The sequence below is a fragment of the Humulus lupulus genome, chromosome 2 (genome assembly GCF_963169125.1).
Source record: "Humulus lupulus chromosome 2, drHumLupu1.1, whole genome shotgun sequence".
Classification (NCBI taxonomy): Eukaryota; Viridiplantae; Streptophyta; class Magnoliopsida; order Rosales; family Cannabaceae; genus Humulus; species Humulus lupulus.
The window spans coordinates 14694881-14715640 of NC_084794.1; the positions used below are offsets into that span (position 1 = coordinate 14694881).

Sequence of the window (20760 nt, forward strand, 5' to 3'; positions counted from 1 at the left end):
GTTCATGAGCCCATAAAAAACATTTACAAGTTATTTACAATTCAATCTGGTCATTACTGTTTCAAGTTTACAAACTCGCCGACCTAAGCGGCAAAAAATAGGGTAAACCCCCTAATTCCTCTGAGAACTCCTTGGCCGTGGTGGTCAAGCGGTCGCATATGTACACATCACCACCTAAGCTCTCCACTCAAGGCTGAGTGAGCTTTTCTTTCCCTTTACCTACACCACATAGCACCCATGAGCCAAGGCCCAGCAAGAAAACACAATATAGCATGATATAATATCAATAATGATCATAATAATCATTCAGGACTTTCAGTCCAAAATAGAGGAGTGACAGTTGAAAAGTCACCAAGGTGGGTTCTGTTCCCAATAGCCATGTGACGATAGGGTCACCGGGGCTTTAGAGATAAGTGATCCTTTCACTAGCTTAAACGGGTTAGGTGCATGATGACTAGTCACCAACATAACCTACCTCATGACCATAGAGTCATAACCATGGAACACTGTTCCCTAGCCATGTGACAAGCAGTCACCTAGGCCTTAGGCCCTGGCTCTGAGTAACTAGTCCTAGACTAGCTAAGCGCTTATAAGATTCATCGAACTTAGGGTTGGTCCAGCGTTAATGCCTTAGAGTCATTCAACGCTGATATCGATTAGATCTAATCTTCATTCGGCCCTGCGTTCAGGACGCTTATGCCGTTTCTGACTCTTAGGTCAATGATACGCGACCAGTGCCGTCCCTGACTAATCAGTGCCATACACAAGTAAACAACACCCTCTAGCATTTAATATGCAATCAATGTCCACATTTATCAACCAACATGCCTCAACAACAATCATGCATGTCATATACACAGGGTGCAGTTTTCTTACCTCTGATTCGAGCGAGAATGAATAAAAGAACGACCCCTGAGAATGATCTGACTTTTAGTCCTTTAGCAGTCACCTAGCCATAACCAAATATGGGACACCATCAATAAAATGATTAACATAGGTTCCTAAACCAAGATCTAGCCTCTGGGACATCAATCCCCACTAATCTGGGTAGTAGGAACAATCTCGAGGCCTAAAACCAAGTTCTCGAGGTCAAAACACTCAAACGGGCTCAAAACTACCCAAGGGTTGCGACCTTAGCACCTTGAGGCGCAGACCCTTTCCACACTAGGAGCAAGGGCTGAGGCGCCCAGCAAGGCCAAAACCTTCCTCCTGCTTCTTTGAGCAAGGGTTGCGGCACCCAAGAACAGGGCCGCGACCCCCAACCCAGAACCAGCCACAACTCTGTTTTCATCATCCCAAACCCTCCAAAAACATACCTAAACACTTCCAAATCCACAAATCAAAGTTCCCAAGCTTCCCAATGATCCAAGACCATCAAATCTCGAGGCTCAAACGAACCAAAAACTCAACGGTTCACAAAATTCGATTCGAAGCTTAGAAACTCTAAAAACTCAAAACTTAAAACTTAGATTACCTTTGATTGGGCTATTTCTCGTCAGATCCTTCGGTTAAGAAGCTTCTAATATTTTCTAGGATCGCTATGCCTCGATCCTCGCTTGATTCTGACTCCTAGAACTAAATATTTCTTCCAAAATACCTCGAACGGTAAAGCGAACTAACAGGAAGAGAGAAAAGGATTTTCTAACGTACGGTTCTATCTGACAAGCTACTTCAAGCTTAAGTAACCTCAAATAAAACCTAGTGCTCGGGTCCCAAAAACAATTTCGGGGGCATTATAGTCAAAACTTCCAGAATTTCCTCATGATCTCAATAACTCCCAATTTATCATCAAATAACATTCTCATTACTCAATTTCCCAATAAAAGACCCCGTTATGACAAAACCGCTAATTTATAATCTAAGACCGTCTCATGCTGAATAGCTCGAATATATCTCCATAATAATGAGATCTCATTCATAATTCACAATATGCACCAAAATACACATATATACCCTCAACGGGCCAAATTACCAAAACACCCTAATAATCAAATGTGGACCCACATGCATGCATATAACATCATATTATAATATAATTCACATAAACATGCATATTATCATTTAATGGCATAATTAAACAGTTATGGCCCTCCCGGCCTACTAATCCATTCATTAAACAACATTAGGGATTTTGGGGCATTACACCCACACATATCACATATATGTCAAATATACCCATAACGGGCAAAATTACAAAAATTTCCCTTTTAATCAGAAATGGGTCCGCATTCATATTTAATACACCTAAACATGCATATCAGGTCATATTATAATACAACTCACATATTCATATAATGATACACATATATATCACATAATCACATACTTTCCATAATTTGCCATCCTGCCCCCCCTAATCAAGGCCCTAAGCCTTATTAGGTAATTTGAGATGTTACAATAGTAGCCCGATCTCAAATCCAGTTTTGTAAAGAGTTTCGCTCCATTTAACTGGTTGAACAAGTCTGCGATCAAGGGGATGGGGTACGTATTGCAAACTGTCACCTTGGTGAAAACCTGGTAATCAATACACAATCTCAACCTCTCATCGTGCTTCTTATGAAATAGCACGGGTGCACCAAACGATGCCTTCGATGGTTTAATGAAGCCTGCCTCTAGTAATTCCTTCAACTGCTTCCTCAGTTCTTCTAGTTCAGGGGGCGCCATCCTATAAACCGCCTTCCTAGGTGGTTTGGCTCCCGGCACCAGTTTAATCTGGTGATCAATCCCTCTTCTGGGTGGCAAGGCTTTGGGGAGTTGATCCGGCATAACATCTCCATACTTCTTCAAGACCATTCGAATCTCTGGTGGAATGACTTCATCCACCATATCCTCGTATACTGTGGGAAAGGAAACATACGTGGGCTCTTGTCTTTTCACACCCTTCTTCAATTGCAAGGCTGACAACAACTTGGTTTCTGGGGGCTGTTCCACTTTAGTAGGCACCACTGCAGGTGTCTCTCCCATTATGAGTAAACTTCCTGTAGTTGGGATGGGAATGACTCCATTCTCTGTAAGAAATTCCATACCCAATATCACATCAAATTTGTCCATTCGGACGACCACCAAGTTAGTTTGGCCCTCCTAAGAGTCGATCTTCATGTTCACCTTCCTAGCCACGCCGGTTGTGGTTAAGGCTTCTGAGTTAACCGCTTTCATACGACCATAGTCTTTCTCCCATTTCAGTCCCAGATGTTTAGATTCGATCTCCGAAATGAAGTTGTGAGTGGCGCCCGTGTCAATCATCACGCTTCCGGCCATTTTACCGTTTAGAGTGGCGTCCACATACATTAGTCCTTTTCCAAGGGTCTTGTTCTCATTCGCACCATGTTTCTTGAGAGCATTTGGAATCCAGAGGGCATTCATGTGTGTATATTCCTCATCATCCTCTTCGTTTGCTTGATTCCCTTGGGCAAATGATGCATGGAGGGCACTCATCTTGGATTTGTGAGGACATTTTGTTGACTTATGCGGTCCGGTACATATCCAACATGTAAGAGGCTTCTTGTACGAGGGGCTACTACCTTTGTTAGGAGGGTTAGAATGCACACTCCTCTTCTCTCCTCCCCCACTTTTGCTCTGCTAAGACTTTCCCAACTTCTTACCCACAATGTTTGCTTCCACTTGGTGAAGGATTAGTCTTCTTCGATTGAATGTTCGTTGATGGGTAATCGGTCAGTCGTTCTATAGTAGCTTGAGTAGTGGACAGGTTAGCCACTCGCTATCTCTCGAGCTCTTGCTTTGCCCAAGGCTTCAAACCTTCCAAAAAGGCAAAGAGCTTGTCCACTTCGGACATGTATTTGACATCAAGCATCAACCCAGAGAATTTATTCACTTATTCTCGGATTGTTCCAGTGTGCTTTAGCTCTCTAAATTGGCGTCGAGCTATGTAGGCAATATTTTCAGGGAGAAACTACATTTTCAATTCTCTCTTTAGATCTTTCCATATTGTTATGGTGCATCTATCGTTCTGAATGTCATCGTACTTCGTCCTCCACCACACTATGGCTCCGCGGACAAGTACATTGTTGCCATGGTGACCTTGCCATCTTCTAATTCAGCTCTTACGACTCTGAAGTAATGCTCCATGTCAAAGAGGAAGTTCTCTAAGTCCTTTGCTTCTCTAGCCTCGCCATAGGGTCTCGGCTCAGGCACTTTTACTATTCTGTATTCCATGCCAATGGGTCCAGCTGCAGGCTGATTCCTGACCGCCCTCATGGTAAGGTTCAGCTTAGTGTTCATCTCCAATATCTCGTCCTTCAATGCCTCAACTGATCCCCTACAATTCTCTACGAGGTCATTTAGTGTATCTTGTAGGTCTTTCACTGTTCGTTCCACTGCCTCAATACGTTCCCTATGAGGACTATTGGATGTACTTGAAAGGTTCTCCCTTCGCTCGAATGCAGTTATGCGAGCTAGTAAATTGGTCGTATCCCGCTCCAACATACCCATGCGGTTTTGTGTGTTTTCTGACTCTGGTTCTAGCCTGACAGAGCTAAGATCCCTAACCCTCTCGTCCAGGCCATCTAGCTCTCCAACGCGCCTCTCCAGCGCTTCGATCCTTTGAGTGTTGCTCACCATCATGCAGGGTCACCAAGCTTTCTCTAACTTGGCTCTGATACCAACTGTCATGGGTCGCCAACTTGACTCCTCGAATTGACGGAGCGTGCGACACTTGTTAGCACACTCATCTAGCAAGTCAGCCTAAAATTCACATTTGCATCAAACAAACCCAACAGTTAGCCACGATACAAGTCTCACACATGTAAGGGCAATAACGAAGCATGAGCAAGCACAAAGCAAGCCATCCAAAGGCAACATCCCACACAACAACTAAAGCATACAACATAAGCCAGTGGCACGCGATGACCCAACAAAGGTAACAAACACGCAACACATAGACCATAAAGAAAGCATACAAGTTAATGTAAATAGAATTTGAGACTAATATTGTATTGAATGAGTATTGATTGTATATTCACTGCGGAATCTGTCTTTTTGGTAAGGTGTACATATGTGTATTTATATTACATAAATGATTATTCTAGAAAGGGAATATTGGAGAATATTTCTTAGTACAAAAATCCCCTGCTTTTAGGAAAAGCATAACCGTATGGTACTATGACAGATCATTTGATAGCTGTCATCATCATCAATATTGTGGCCCTTCAATTCTGTTGTAACGACTCCAATATTTTCAACACGCCCCCTCAAGCTGTGCTGTGGAGAAAGTGAAACAGCTAGCTTGTTCTTGAGATAATGAAACTGTGAAATGCTGAGAGACTTGGTAAGGATATCGGCTACTTTCTCTTCTGTTGGAATGTATCTTACTTCCACTTCTTTGTTCAATACTTTATCTCTAATGAAATGCACATCAATTTCAATGTTTTGTCCTTGAATGGAATACTGGATTAGATGCTAGCTGCCTGGCGCCAGAATTGTCACACCACATTATGGCCAGTCCTTTGCAGTCAATACCAATTTCGGCAAACAAGGATTGCAGCCACACCACTTCTGTACAAGCCTGAACTAAAGCTCTATATTCAGCCTCCGTGCTTGAGCGAGCCACAGATTTTTGTTTTCGTGAGCTCTAATTGATTAGATTTTTACCAAAATAAATGCAGTAGCCGGTTGTGGATTTTCTATCATCAAGAGAGCTTGCCTAATCCGAGTCACAAAAACCTTCAATAGTTGAGGTGGAGGCACGAGTGAACATGATCCTTTCTCCAATTGTTCCAGCAAGGTAACGCAGAATTTTCTTGCAAGCGATCCAATGATTTTGAGTGGGAGCTTGAAGATATTGACTTAGCTTGTTCACAGAATAAGCAATATCCGGTCTGCTGAGTGTAAGATATTGGAGAGCACCAATAACACTTCGGTATAGGGTGTGATGATCAAAAGGAGTACTGTCTTGGAGACTTAGCTTGTTGCTTTGATTCATGGGAGTAGGACAAGGTTTGGCAGCGATCATGTTGGTCTTTTTTAAAAGATCTATGGTGTATTTGGTTTGAGATAAGTGGAGACCATGATGCCCCCTAGTTATCTCAAAGCCAAGAAAATATGTCACTGAGCCGAGAGAGTGAAGAGCAAAGACAGATTGAAGTTGGGAGACTATGGTGGAGACGTGAGTGGCATTATTCCCTGTAGGCAAAATATCATCAACGTACACTAAAACATAGACAACCGCATCACCATCATTATAGAAAATAGAGAAGTGTCAGCAATAGAATTTTTAAAGCCGAGAGCAATGAGGGATCCCTTGAGTTTTTCAAACCAAGCCCGAGGGGCTTGTTTCAAGCCATAGAGGGCCTTGTCGAGCTTACACACGGCAGAGGGATTGCTAGAGTCAACAAAGCCAGCGGGTTGCTCCATAAAGACTTCTTCTTGAAGAGTGGCATTTAAAAATGCATTATTGATATCGATTTGCTGAATATCCCAGCTATGTGTGATTTCCAAAGAAAGGATAACCCGAATTGTAGAGGGCTTAACAACAGGACTAAAAGTCTCAAAATAGTCAATACCGGGCTGTTGTTGAAAGCCTTTAGCAACAAGGCGAGCTTTGTAACGATTGATGGTGCCATCTGCATTATATTTGATATGGAAAACCCATTTGTTATCAACAACGTGCATGTGCGGTTGTCGAGGTACGAGATGCCAAGTGCAATTTTTTAAGAGTGCATTATGTTCATCTTGCATGGCCGAGTACCACTATGGAGAATGGAGAGCATGGTCAACTGAGGTTGGTACATTATCTACAAGATTGAGACTAGTGGTTGAGGGAGAGGAGGCGGCTAGAAGGACTTTGGGCTTGAAGATTCCTGCTTTGGAACGGGTAGTCATAGGGTGGCCAGTTATTTGAGTAGGGGCAGTTTGGGGTGCATCGAAGGTGAACGTGGGTTGTTGGGGTGGTGAGGGAGATATAGGCAAGGGAAGTTCCAGGGGCAGAGTGGAGTATGAGGGAGCTATCTCAGGTGAGGACCATGGAATAGACAAAGCAGAATGAAGAGTTTTACCGTGACTAAGTGAAGGTGCTGAGCTTGAGGTTGAGACAACGGGAGATAAGTCGGGATTTGATGAGCAATGACCATTATCAACCACAGTGTTTGCTAAGTCATCATGTTCCTGTAAAGATGAAGATAACACTGGAAACCATTGACTGTAATTGATATGGTTAGGACAAGTGTTTTTTGTAGAATTTTTAAAATTAGCAGCAGCAAAACCAGTTGCAAATGGGAATTCTAATTCATTGAATTTGACACTCTGAACAATGTAAACACGGCCAGAAGGGTGTAAGCATTTATACCCTTTGTGATTGGGACTATAACCAAGAAAGACACATTTTGTAGATCTAAAATCCAGCTTGTGTTGATTGTAAGCACGAAGATGAGGGAATGAGGCACAGCCAAACACACGCAGAAAATGCAAATTTGGTTTGACTTTGAACAAAACTTCTATGGGAGATTTGTGGTTTAATGTTGGAGTAGACAAGTGGTTTATGAGGAAGGTAGCGGTACTAAACGCTTCCCACCAGTAATGCAGCGACATTGAGGCTTGAGTGAGTAACGTTAAACCCATTTCAACTATGTGGCGATGTTTTCTTTCAGATTTACCATTTTGAGGATGTGTATGGGGACAAGGATGACGGAAATGTATTCCTAAAGAATTTAAGAAAGGAACAAGACTGCGATACTCACCACCCCAGTTAGAGTGAAGAGTTTTAATTTTGCAATCAAATTTTCTTTCAACAAATTTTTGAAAATGAATAAAAGTTTCTTTTACATCAGATTTTAGTCTTAAAGGATATATCCAAGTGAAGTTACTGAATTCATCCACAAAGTGGACATAGTTCTATATCCATCTTTAGACAACATTGGTGATGCTCCCCATACATCCGAATGAATGATTTCTAATGGTTTACTGGCATATTTTGTTGAAGATTTATAGTGCTTGTGTTTTGATTTGCCAATATGACAAGCATCACAAAAATTGGGAAGGACTTTGAAGCAAACTTTTTCATTGATTAACATATTTATCATTACACTTAGACTTGGGTGACCAAGCCTCATATGCCAGACATTAAGACTACTGGTGTTGGCCGATTGAACAAACAGAGTTTGAGCTGGACTAGTAAGCTCATTAAATTGACTCTTACAACATGACACTGAGATTGGACTCTTCTTGGAATTTAAAGGTTCAACACAGAGACAAGAATGTTGTTTTCTTGGAAGACTGGAATGAAGTGATGACTTAGGAAGTTGTAGTTGATAAAGGCCATTGCTAAGCATTCCCCGAGCTAGCTCCTTCCTCGTAGCTAGATCCTTTATAACACAATAGTCAGAATAAAACTCAATATAAACATGATTGTCTTTGGTTAATTGAGATATGGACAATAAATTTTTGGTTATTTGGGGAACACAAAATATATTATTGAGCAGTAAATGAGAAGAAGATTTAGGTAAATGTAAAGTATTTGTACCAATCTCAGTTATCAAGAGGGGCTGCCCATTTCCAATAAGCAGTTGAGTAATACCTTTATTTTCTACCTTGTTTTGCAAATTCTGAGCATTAGCCGTGATATGGTTTGTTGCTCCACTGTCTATGTACCAAGAGTTATCAAGATGAGGATCAATTGATGATGAAGAGTAGAAGGCATGCTGACCTTGACCAGACGCTTGCTGGCCTGTAAAAGCATTCGGGTTTGACTGGTTTGAACTAGATGTAGGAGCCTGAAAGTTGATGTCAAAGCGATGATAACATTTCGACACAACATGGCCAACACGATTGCAAAGTTGGCAAACAGGTCGATTACTTCTCCCTCCACGACCACGACCGCGGAAAAAGTATCCTCTTCCTTGATTGTTATTTGGACTTGCATTTCCATTAATATTGACAGATTTTCTGAACTGTGCAGCAAAGTTGGCACTAGGAATGTGTGCTCCAGTAGCAGCAATATTGAGCTGCTCAAGTCTCATTTCCTGACTTTGTAATAAGAATTGAACTTCCTGCAGAGTTATAGTGTCAGGTCTAGAGGTGAGAGTAATCATAACTGAGTCATAGTCATGACCAAGACCACCTAATATATATAAGATCAATTCTTCGTCAGAGATAGTTTGTCCTGCAGCAGAGAGATTTTCAGCAATACTAGTCATTTTTAGCATGTAATCATGAACAGATAAATTTCCCTTTTTAAGGGACTGAAGCTGAAATCGAAGCTGGAGAGTCCTAGCTTTAGACTGAGTAGTGAATAGGAGTTCAAGGGTGTGCCAAACCTCAAACGAAGTTGTACACCTTACAACATGACCAAACATGGTTTCTGAAATGGAGTTGAGCATCCATGAGAGAATGGCTTGAACCGTGCGCCGCCATAGAGCATAACCAACGTTGAGTTGTCGAGATTCACTCGGGACAGGGCCTCCAATGGTGTTGTCTACGAACTGAGGAGGACAGACCTTTGTTCTGAGAATGAAACCTTCTAAATCGTGAGCCTTGAGTGCTGGAAGAATCTGGGATTTCCAAAATGAGTAGTTCCCTCTGTCAAGCTTTAGTGTTAGAGGAGCAAGGCTTTGGAAGATGGTCGTAGGGTTGGCGGCGGCAGGAGCTTCGACAACATCAGAGGTTGCACTAATGACTGGAGTGGATTCACCAAGAGTCGTCATGGACATGAGTCGGACCTGGGGCCTGATACCAAGTTAACGTAAATAGAATTTGAGACTAATATTGTATTGAATGGGTATTGATTGTATATTCACTGCGGAATCTGTCTTTTTGGTAAGGTGTGCATATGTGTATTTATATTACATAAATGATTATTCTAGAAAGGGAATATTGGATAATATTTCTTAGTACAAAAATCCCCTGCTTTTAGGAAAAGCATAATCGTATGGTACTATTGACAGATCATTTGATAGCTGTCATCATCATCAATATTGTGGCCCTTCAATTCTGTTGTAACGGCTCCAATATTTTCAACAATACACAACGGGACATGGATAAATATCGTTTTATTCATATATGACCTTGATAGGGCAAGCGAGTACACAACTTAAGCCCCTATCTGCTGGTGGCCATGGTGTTTCCCTAAGTCACCAAGTCATCCCCCTAAGGAGCATTCTAAGGAAATAAAGTTTTCCCAGGAACATATATGATTTTCTCCTGGGAGACATATACATAATTACAAAAGTGTCATCCCCTACCCCTGAGGTTACTTGGTGCAAGACTTGACTAATGATCAAGCACTAAGGCATGCTCATACATACGAAATGGCCCCCTGAAGGTGTGTCATGTCGCAACACGTCATACATAGCACCACCGCATTGAAACTTCGTTGAACACACCTTGTGCAACACTTGCAATAAGAGAAGCAGAGAGAGAGAGAGAGAGAGAGAGAGAGAGAGAGAGAGAGAGAGAGAGAGAGAGAGAGAGAGAGATAAAATATATAAAGAAAAAGAGAGACTTACCACCTCCCGAGAGGTACTCTGATGAATGGACGATATTGGTGTGGACTCTGGAAAAGAGAGCAAGAAGAGTAAAGGGTGAGTGGCTGCTAGAAAGTGATTGAGAGGGAGTGTGTGTAATTAGGGTTAGAGTATGTTGATAAGATGAAGAGTATTAGATTATTTGGAACTCATTTATATATATATATATATATATATATATTAGACTATAGTCATCACTTAATAATATATAAATTTAAGCTTCACTTAGAAATTTACGCCTATACTCAAAATACAATATTTTTTTTTGGAGACAATTGGGAACAAATACTTAAAATTCTTGCATATAAAAAGCATCAATCAACGCTTTTGATCGACACAAATGAGTGAAGTGAAAAATAATTTTTTGTAGTATTGGTTGTACAAATGGATTAAGATGGTGATAGCAACCGAAGAGGTTTCAACCCAAAGAAAGATAAATATATAATTTAAAAAAAAAAACTTTTTATAGAATGTTTAATATCTATATATTTGGTATATGTTTTCTTTTTTTTTTTTGAACAATATATATTTGGTATATGTTTGAAAGACCAGATTTTTGCAATAAAAATTTCAAAAACTGTATTTAAAAAAAAAAATAGACCATAGAATTGATTTAGAGAAACATAAAAATGGGTTAGTTTTGGGAAGGAACCATTCTCTCATTTCCTCACTACTACCACAAACAACCCACATTTATAACATTTTGTAGAAATGGATCGGAGTTATGGGCTGGGCCTTGAAAGTACTAAGGCTAACCAAGCCCAATCATGTACACCACATATGGTAGAGCTGTAAACGTGGGCCGGGCCCATGGGTCCTACCCATATTGTGCCGTGTTCGTGCCGGCCTACTTTCCTTATTTGGGCTCACTTTATTATTGCCAAAAAATGTAAAGATGGAGAATTGAACAATCCACCTCATCTTTAACCATCAATGGACTTACCACCAAACCAAATACATTTCTTTGTTTAAATTATAATTTTAGATATTTTTATATACTTTTTAACAATATTTTACATAAAATTATATCAAAGATAATTATTAGAATTTTAATACCTACTAATAAATGCTAAAAAATTTAACTCACAAATCTTAAAATAAATTAATATAATTATAAAAATATAAACATTGAGAAAAATAAGGCTTCTATTATCATTTTAATTTATTAATAATTGACAAATAAAAATTTATTATGATTATTAATGTCAAAATATCGAGCTTTTTATTGTGTCGTGTTTTCGGGCTAGTTTGTTCGTGCTTTCGTGTCATGCCTTCGGGTTTGTCGTGCCGTGCCGTGCTCAGGCCCATGTTGTGCCGTGCCGTGCCAATTTTCAATTCGTGTCGTGCCTGACCTAGACCCATATTTTTTCGTGCCATGTCGTGCTCGTGCCAGTTTCGTGCCGTGCTAGAAAGCCCGACCCGTATTTACAGCTCTAGTATATAAACTAATTAATTTGGCAGTAATTTTATTATTTATTAAAGACATGTTTGTTTTGTGGTATTGTATTGTATAATATTATTTTTATACAATACTTTATTTGGTATTCACAATGTTGTATTAATTAATATTACAGTAATAATACAATATATTAATACTACAATTTTAATACACTTGGCCTCGGACCCTGGATCTGGCTCTGAATCCTAGACTCGACTCTGAACCCTAGAATAATACAATATATTAATACTACAGTAATAATATACTCGGCCCTGGACCCTGGACCTGGCTCCGAACCCTAGACTCGACTTTGAACCTTGGACCCGTCCCCGGACCTCGGACCCGGCCTCGAACCCCTGCCCCGGACTTTGGACCATGGACCCGGCCCTGAACCTTACCACAATACAACTTAATTTAAAAAAAATATTACAATACGAGCTAACACATATCATTTCTTTTGCATTTAATAATACAGTTGCTATTGTATTAAAATTTGTGATGGTAATAATTAATACAATACAAAATTCAATCCAATAGTATTCTACTTATTTAATACAATACAACATCTTTATACGACATACCAAACATGCCTTAAAAGAACATGATTGTATCTAAATTTAGTTGAGGCTTCCACTAATTAATTTCTTTCATATTTTTATTTATTTTACATGACCCAAATTTACAATTTACGTGTCATGATAAGGAATTACTAGAATAATTAATAATTCATTTATTACAATCTATGTTCTACTTATATATAAGAGTATTGCCATTTTAAGGTGTCATTATATTTATAATTGACAAGCCACATCTCGTTATATTTATTAAATTAAAATGTATGAGATCCAATATTAGATTGCACCAACAATAATATCTTACATATTTGTGGTGTAGATGTTGTGCCCATTACCAATTCTCACCTTGTGAAAAGGGCTAGCAATTAAATCTCACACCTAATATATATATCTTGTTTATGAAACTACACAGCTTAATTATTGATAATAATAATGTCGAAATCTTTTGTTATTATAATTATTACATTCAAGAAATCAATTTGTTTAATGCATTACATTTCAAATCGAACAAAACACTTGCTAGTTTTCTAATCCTTTGTTGACAACAAGAGTGTACATGTCTTTTTGTTTTTTTGGTTTCACAATTAATAAACCCTAACACAAGACAGAACAATTATTTGATAAAAATATGTTTAAACAAAAGAGTATAGTTAACTATGAGTTCACGACACCACAGCTCTTCCTAATCTGGCCATTGGTCCCAGTCAAAGGACTAAGATTCCCCATCTTCACCATGGCACTGGCGAAGTCCCTGAAAAAAGCGAACGGTCTCCTACTATAAGCAAAGACTAACGAGTCCTGAGATTTGCCATTGAAGAGCTCCTGGTCAGAGTGGAGAAGTCCACGTTTATTCACCAGTTGTCTGAAGTAGTTGTTATCGAAACTGTTCTGGGAGCCGTCGAAAGGAGCAAGGTTGGTATCGCCTCCGGAGAAAGGGCAGTTGGCCTGGCGTGTGGCGGCGAAGGCTGAGTCAATGTTGGTTTCGTTGTAGATGCGGCTGCGGAAGTTGACGCACTGTGAGAGGCCGAGGGTGTGGGCACCGGAGAGGGCGGTCATGTCGGTGGCGCTTAGATTTTTGTTGCCGAATTGGCTGATGAGAGTGGCGAGGTCGGACCTCGGACCGGGGAGGTCTCGGTTGGCGTCGCTTTGGCTGGCTGTTGTTGAGTCTCTCCTTCCTAATGGTACCACCCATGAAGGTCCTCCCAACTGTAAATGCCAAAAAATAAAAAATAAAATAAAGAAGAAAAATTAGTTTAAGTTTGAGTATGTGGATTTTAATTAATTTTCTAGTGAAAACTAAACTAAAGAAATCAAAATGAGTTAGTTTTGAAAATCATCAGATATAATATAGATAAATAAACTTATTTTAAAAAAAAAAATAAATGACAGCATTTTTGTTAACAATAGTATGTAAAATTATAATTGTTTATTTGAATTTTTCAATGTTTATGGAAGGTACACGCGGTCGGGTTAATGATGTATGTGTTTATGGAGGGCATACGTAAATGTATTATGTAAATATATGATTAATGTTAAGTGATTTGAATTAACTTGTAGTATGTTCACAAATATAAGATGTTAAATGAAAGTACAAAATCTAGGATTTGAGCTAAAATATAATCTTTTAAAAATAAAATATAACTGCGTACGTACGCAGGTGTATACTATTTTTGTATAAGTGACTTAATAATGAAGACTCAGAATCAACTAGAGAAAATTTAATGTGGAAAATTTGGTACTTCGAATTAAGAAGTATCACGGGACTAACAGAGTTCGAACTGTTTTTATATACAGAGTTAATTAAAAGTACACATACCAAGACAAAGAAAAAACTGTCTGCATAGACATAGTTGCATGCATGCTGTCCATTACTAGATGCTTTTTATATGTTTTGATGGAAAGTAAAATACAATTTATATATATATATATACATTTGTTTTTGTTTTATATCTTATCAAAAGCTTGGTGTTACAAAAGATACAAAATTGTTGTTTTCAGTGTCATAAGGAAAATTCATTAGCTTGGTGTATACAGTACTGGGATTTTTGCTTTTAATGAATTAATTATTGGGAATGGTTGCCGTAGTGTAGTACTTTTTACCTCAATTTGTTTTATGACTATAACATCATTATAATTATAATAAATTTTCTGTAAATTTTTAAAAAATTCTAAATAATTTACCATAGCAAAAATAAACTTTAAATAGTTGTAAAGTATTAGTAAAATAAAAAATTAGAATAAAATAACACTTCTACGTGCCCATTTAAAGGGTGTGCTGAGTAAAATAAAAAGTACTACCCTAGTGTAGACATTTCCTTAATTATTACATTATTCTTAGTAAAATGATTTAATTTAGTGGATATGGAAGATAATATGCAGTTGCTTTTCAAAATATATGTACAGTACCAGTTGCTTTTCAAAATATATTTATACAATAATATCTTTATGCATATAGGCATGATTTTGACAATTAAAAGAAGACGACAATATGGCAGATATCAGTTGAAAAATGTAAAAGCACAAAATCCAAAATATATATTTGAAAAGCTTGCACACTCATCCATAATAAAGCAAACCCAATAATTAGTTCATTGTTGGAGTGGCCAAAACAATAAGCCAAGCTTGGTATATATTAATATATATATATATATGTATATGTGTGTTAATTAATGGATTTGTGAAAATAATTAAAATAAATTGTTAAAAATTATATATGAATTATACCAAAACGACTCCTTCTCTAGCGGCAAGTGCTAAAATATCAGCACAAGAGACAGTGTTACTGCAAACTCTCTCCACTCGCGCTTTGATGTCGTCGATCACTTCCATTCCCCTCACCGAGTTCCGGTTCGGAAACGCATTTTGTTCGCCAGTAAACGTCGCCGTGTCATCCAATAATATCGATCCATCGCAACCCTACAAAAAATTTATAATAATTACAAGATCCAAAAAAAAAAAAAAAATTACATAAATTATTCTACTTTGTCTTAATAAGAAGATTATTAGTAGATGAAAAATAATTGGAAGAATATATACACATTTTTTTATTTTTGCACTTGAAAAATTATAACACAATTTGTTTTGTATGATAAGGTACATTATAGTTATAACAACTATCTCATTAATTTTTAAAAAATTCTAAATAATTTAGAGTACTGAAATCAAAGTTCAAACAGTCAATATTGAATTCTAATTTCAGTACTCTAAATTATTTAAAATTTCTTAAAAATTAACAGAATATTTATTATAATTATTACATACGCTGTCATATAACAAAAATTAGATTATAATTTCTCCAAATACAAATTATTGAAAAAACTCTTTATGGTATAAACAAAAGTAATGTGCTTACTACTATATATATATATATATATGCATACATTTACAAAGCAGTCGTGGAAGAACAAGCGAAGAATGGAGGCAGCCATGCGAGGCTCATTATTCCGAATAGCTTGCCTCATGCCTCCACGTACGATGGGCACAAGTAATGGACACGTGGATGCATAGAAGGATCGAGAGAGTTGTGCATTGATAGTTGAACTACTCATGATGATGAGTACTTGTGAGGCAACTATTACTACAAAAATTATATCAAACCGCCCAAGTAATTTGAAGGAGTAAGACATTATTACGATATATATGATCACAATCAGTATATCAGAATATATATAAGAAACTTTTATCTCTCTATATATGGCAAGATTATGTGAAGATTGAAGTAGTAGTACTGTTATGAAGTGAAGTGTGTATATATATACATATAATGCCCATGATATATATATATATATATATAGTGAGAGAGAAAGAGGTTGCTGGCTAATTAACTAATGATCAAGTGTCTCAAAATTCAAACTTAATTCCGTGCTGACTGCTGAAAACGCGTTTGTGTTTACATTATATTGTTTGTTTGGATATATAAATTATAAATTTGTATTTTTATGTATATTGATCTTTGTTTAATTTCTGGAGTAAAAGTTAAAACAGCGAGAAAATTGAGAGACTGATCTTCTCTTCATGATCATATATATACCCTAACAAAACAAAAATAAAGAAGAGGATAGTGATAGAGAGCTTTCCTTCTGGCTCCTGCCATAGTTGACTTTTTAGTGTTATTAAAGTATATCCGTGAGCACAAGATATTACTCATTATTGATTAATTTAATGCCATGACATTAAAAGAATGATATTAGTTTAATAGATACATCTGAATATATGATATGATAATTTTTTTTATTATAAAGCGTATAACTATATAGAATAATTATAATTTTATTGATGCATTTTGTTTAAAGGGAATTATTTGTCCACACATGCACGTAATTAAATTGAAACTAGCATGGAAGGTTTTTTTTTCCTATACTCAGTTCGTTGTATCGGATCACTATTAATAAATAATATTGAAGTTATTGTAGTATCTATGTTCTCTATAAATATATATTCAAAAGAAAGTAGAAAACATAACATATATAAATATGTGAATATTATAGAGATGTGTAAATATAATTACAAAACAATTAAAGTACTTAAGAGATGCGTAGGGTAACAATGACTATATTATTTGGATTCCCTAACTTTTGTCTTTGTTGAATGCTAAGTATTGCAAGGAATCCAAATTGCTTTGAAACAAGACCAAAGTATTCCAAGTCATTCTCTAAAACAACTCAGTGTTTGTGTGGGTAAGTCTCAACACATGAGAAGATAATTTCTAAAGATAAAACTAAGAGAGAGTGGACGACTAGATATAAAATATTAGTAGTGAATTTTTACCTTGTCAAATTCATCTCACCTAATGCATTCTATAACACTAGTATATATAGACAATTAGATAAGACATAAAATAGCGGTTTTAGTTTCCCATTTTAATTTAATTATTTAATAATTATAATTAATTAAATACTTGTCAAAATTAACCAATTATAATTTTGGTATTTATTTAATTCATTTTATAAATATTAATACCAATCTATCAATATTAACAAAATTGTCCCAATTGGCTATAATACTCTCTTTTTGAGACTTTGTAATAAAAACCTCAAAGTTTCTTGTATTTCTTTTCCCACAAAATATCAATAAATAGTTTAACAATATTTATTTTCATTGACCTAGTCAATATGATTTTTTATAATTAATAATTAAATTAATTATTCAAGATTACTAGGATCATTTTGATAAGAGATGACATGGGGACCATGGATCCATGAACTCAAGTTCCAATAAGTTACCGTGAGTTTATTTATAACAAATAATATCACTACCTTATTAATTCCACTCCACTATAGACTCAGGGTTGCACTCTTAAATTCATAGAACGCTTTACACCAAATGTAAATACATTATCTATTGTTATAACCATTGTAACACCCTAATTCCTTAGAGCCGTTACTATGTGAGTTAAAAATGTGTAAAAGTTGTTTAAAGACATTAAGTATGAAAATGTCGTCATTCATTGAAATCGTAAAGAGTTGTACATTTGGGATCCCAAGATACTGTTTAGAAAATTCATTACAACTCAAAGTTACAACCAAGGTCGACCTAGGTGACAAAACGAATCAATACAATGCATTTCTCAAAATAACCCTGGTCGTGGCAGCCAGGTAAGCCGAACATGTACCCTTCGCTCCACGCTCTCTGTACTCATGGTTGATCGGCCTTTCCTTTGCCCTTACTTACACCATAGAGCACCCGTGAGCCGAAGCCCAGCAAGAAAACTCAACACAAAACATATAACATATGCATAGCAATCCACAGTATATAACAAAACAGCCAACAGGCTAAACACATAGTGCCCAACGTCGTCCTAGGCACTTTACCAGGCCCTGGGTTCACGGTCTTCACCGAGAGGGTGGCTCCAGCACCCTAGGAGGGTCTTGCTCTAACGATTTGCACTCAGTGTGCTCAATGCCAATCCCAACCCCTTGCCGTATTCGGCTTCCTGCCGTTCCCGGCCTTCGCCAAACCCGGCCTTCGCCAAACCCGGCCTTCGCCATTCATTCACAAATATGCATCACATAACACAATATCAACATATATTAAACACATATTGAATATAAACATTAGGGCCACACCCTGCAATACAAACAATAGGGCTACGCCCTGCAATACAATCAAAAGAGCCACACCCTGCTCTACGGGTACAACAATTTCCTTACCTGTGTCTCGAGCTATTTGAGCACCGCAATCCCGAGCACTGTCCTGTAACCCGAGCCTCATTGAAAACCTAGTCACAACATATTCATAATAACCATCCATCAAGTTTTAATCTAATAAATGACTTTGAAATATTAATCTAGCCTTCGGGACCTTGGATTCTACCAAACTGGGTAGTAGGATCCTTCCCGAGCCTTAATATTTGAGTTCCCGAGCTAAAAGCCTTCAAATAGCCATTATTTGCATTTGAGCTGCGGCCCAGCCCCTTAAGGGTCGCGGCGCGCTCAAGTCAGAGGAAAAATGCCTCTCTACTGAGGGACACGGGCCACGATGCGCTATACCTTGCGCCGTGACGCGCCTCAGCAAACAGAGGCTTTCCAACCTCCTCGAACATAAGGGCTGCGCCGCCTGAAGAATAGGGTCGCGACCCGATCTCCCAAACCCAGAAAATCAAACTATTTCATGCGTTTTTCTCGAGCCTAAGCCCCAAATTCTCACCCCAATCATAAACCCAACTTAGATTTAAGCCTAGAATCCCCTTTTACATATCCTAAACATCACAATAGAACCGCAAACAACTCCTCACACTCATCAAACATTTAAAATCAAACTTAAAATTGAACTCTCGTGCAAACCTCCAATCCCAGCAGATTTCAACATGATGATCAAGTTTAATAGCTTACCTCTGTACAAGATTTGACCCTGAGCTAACTTCGATTGCCTCAAACTTCAGTTTTCCTAAAGCTTCAGCCTCTAATCCACAAGGTTTCTCCAAAATTCTTAAGCACCATAGAATGGGAGTGAGAACCGACTTTGAGAGAGAGAGAGAGAGGTGGAAGTTACTGTTGTTTCCCTTCTGTTTTCTTCTAATATCTCAGCAGCCCAAATGCTTAAGCTTATCCCTCAGGCAAAAGTCCAAATTACCCCTCTTAAGTCCATCTAAGTCCTCAAGTGTCACCAAGGGCAATTTCGTCAGTTGCCAAGTCCCGCTAATTCCTCGGGTGTTCCTATAAATCCCCATTTGATCCCGTCATGTCCAAATCATTGCTAAATTACTACCCATTACTTGATAAATCCCAAGTACATATTACGTTCCCAAAATACCCCTAGGCTCCTCTTCGAGCTGGGTATTCGACCTCGTTGTGACTATCTAGCTAAACTTCTCCCTAGGACTGTCTCGGATCGTGCATCATAAATATATCACCACTCACTCGTGGTATCAATCATAATATACACAAATATTGCATTTATGCCCTCAACGAGCTAAAATTACAAATATGCCCCTAATAGCCAAATGGGGCCCACATGCATATTTAATTCACCTAAACATGCATTTATAATTACATAATCATCAAATTCATATATTAACATAATTAAATAAATTATTTCCTTCTTGACACGCTAATCAAGACCCTAAGCCTTATTAGCAAATTTGGGACGCTATAACCATAACCATCATTCAATCCTCTATAGATGATCTACTAATGAGATTGGTGAAAATTACCGTTTTACCCCTCATTGGTATTTTATCCTTAACTCCCACAAAGTTCCTTGTTAATGATATCTTCGTAAATTTAATTACAGAAATGAGTACTCTATCATTTAACACTTAAACCAAGCTATAAGGAAATCATCGTTTCACTTCTTAAACAGAAGCTATAGATTTCATATCTATGATAAATACTCCCACTCAATTATATTACCAAATCTCTAATATGTAAGTATGAGCTAGTCCGTAGGGTAAGCTGGTAACGAACAAATCAGAAGACTTGAATAATACAATTAGCAGAATATTAATCACTCAGAATTAAGATTGAATTGACATATGGTCAACGTTGTGTATGATTAGATTAGATAATAATGATACTTACTTATCTTGTCAATAATCAATATCGTTCCATTTCAATGTAACAAAATACATCCAATCTTATCTACTTGGTCAATGTCTTGGATATGACATTATACCATATGTGTAAGTAAATCTTATCGTAGATTACCCAATCATCAGTAAAAATCCAGTGTACTGATTTAATCTTAGGAAAAAATGCTTTTGAATATATAATTACAATTATAATCTACTGTGACTGACTCACTATAATTTTAACTATACATATGTTCGGAATTTTAT

General features: G+C 37.5%; 1 protein-coding gene across 1 annotated transcript; it reads right to left on the reverse strand.

Annotated features, from left to right (window-relative positions):
- Positions 1-12911: 12911 nt before the first annotated feature.
- LOC133815853 (peroxidase P7-like) lies at positions 12912-16209 on the reverse strand. Its single transcript, XM_062248638.1, has 3 exons — positions 15866-16209; positions 15210-15401; positions 12912-13691 (listed from the first exon to the last, which is right to left on the reverse strand). The coding sequence occupies exons 1-3, from the start codon at positions 16109-16111 to the stop codon at positions 13140-13142; spliced, it is 990 nt and encodes a 329-aa protein (XP_062104622.1). The 5' UTR covers positions 16112-16209; the 3' UTR covers positions 12912-13139.
- Between the last annotated feature and the right edge of the window lie 4551 nt (positions 16210-20760).

Excerpts from the sequence above, each read along its gene's own strand:
- LOC133815853 (XM_062248638.1), bottom strand. The coding sequence starts at position 16,111 with ATGTCTTACTCCTTCAAATTACTTGGGCGGTTTGATATAATTTTTGTA. Across the intron at positions 15,402-15,865 it reads TCCACGACTGCTTTGTAAAT|GGTTGCGATGGATCGATATT; the intron begins GTATGCATATAT and ends AATTTTTTGTAG. Across the intron at positions 13,692-15,209 it reads CTAGAGAAGGAGTCGTTTTG|TTGGGAGGACCTTCATGGGT; the intron begins GTATAATTCATA and ends TGGCATTTACAG.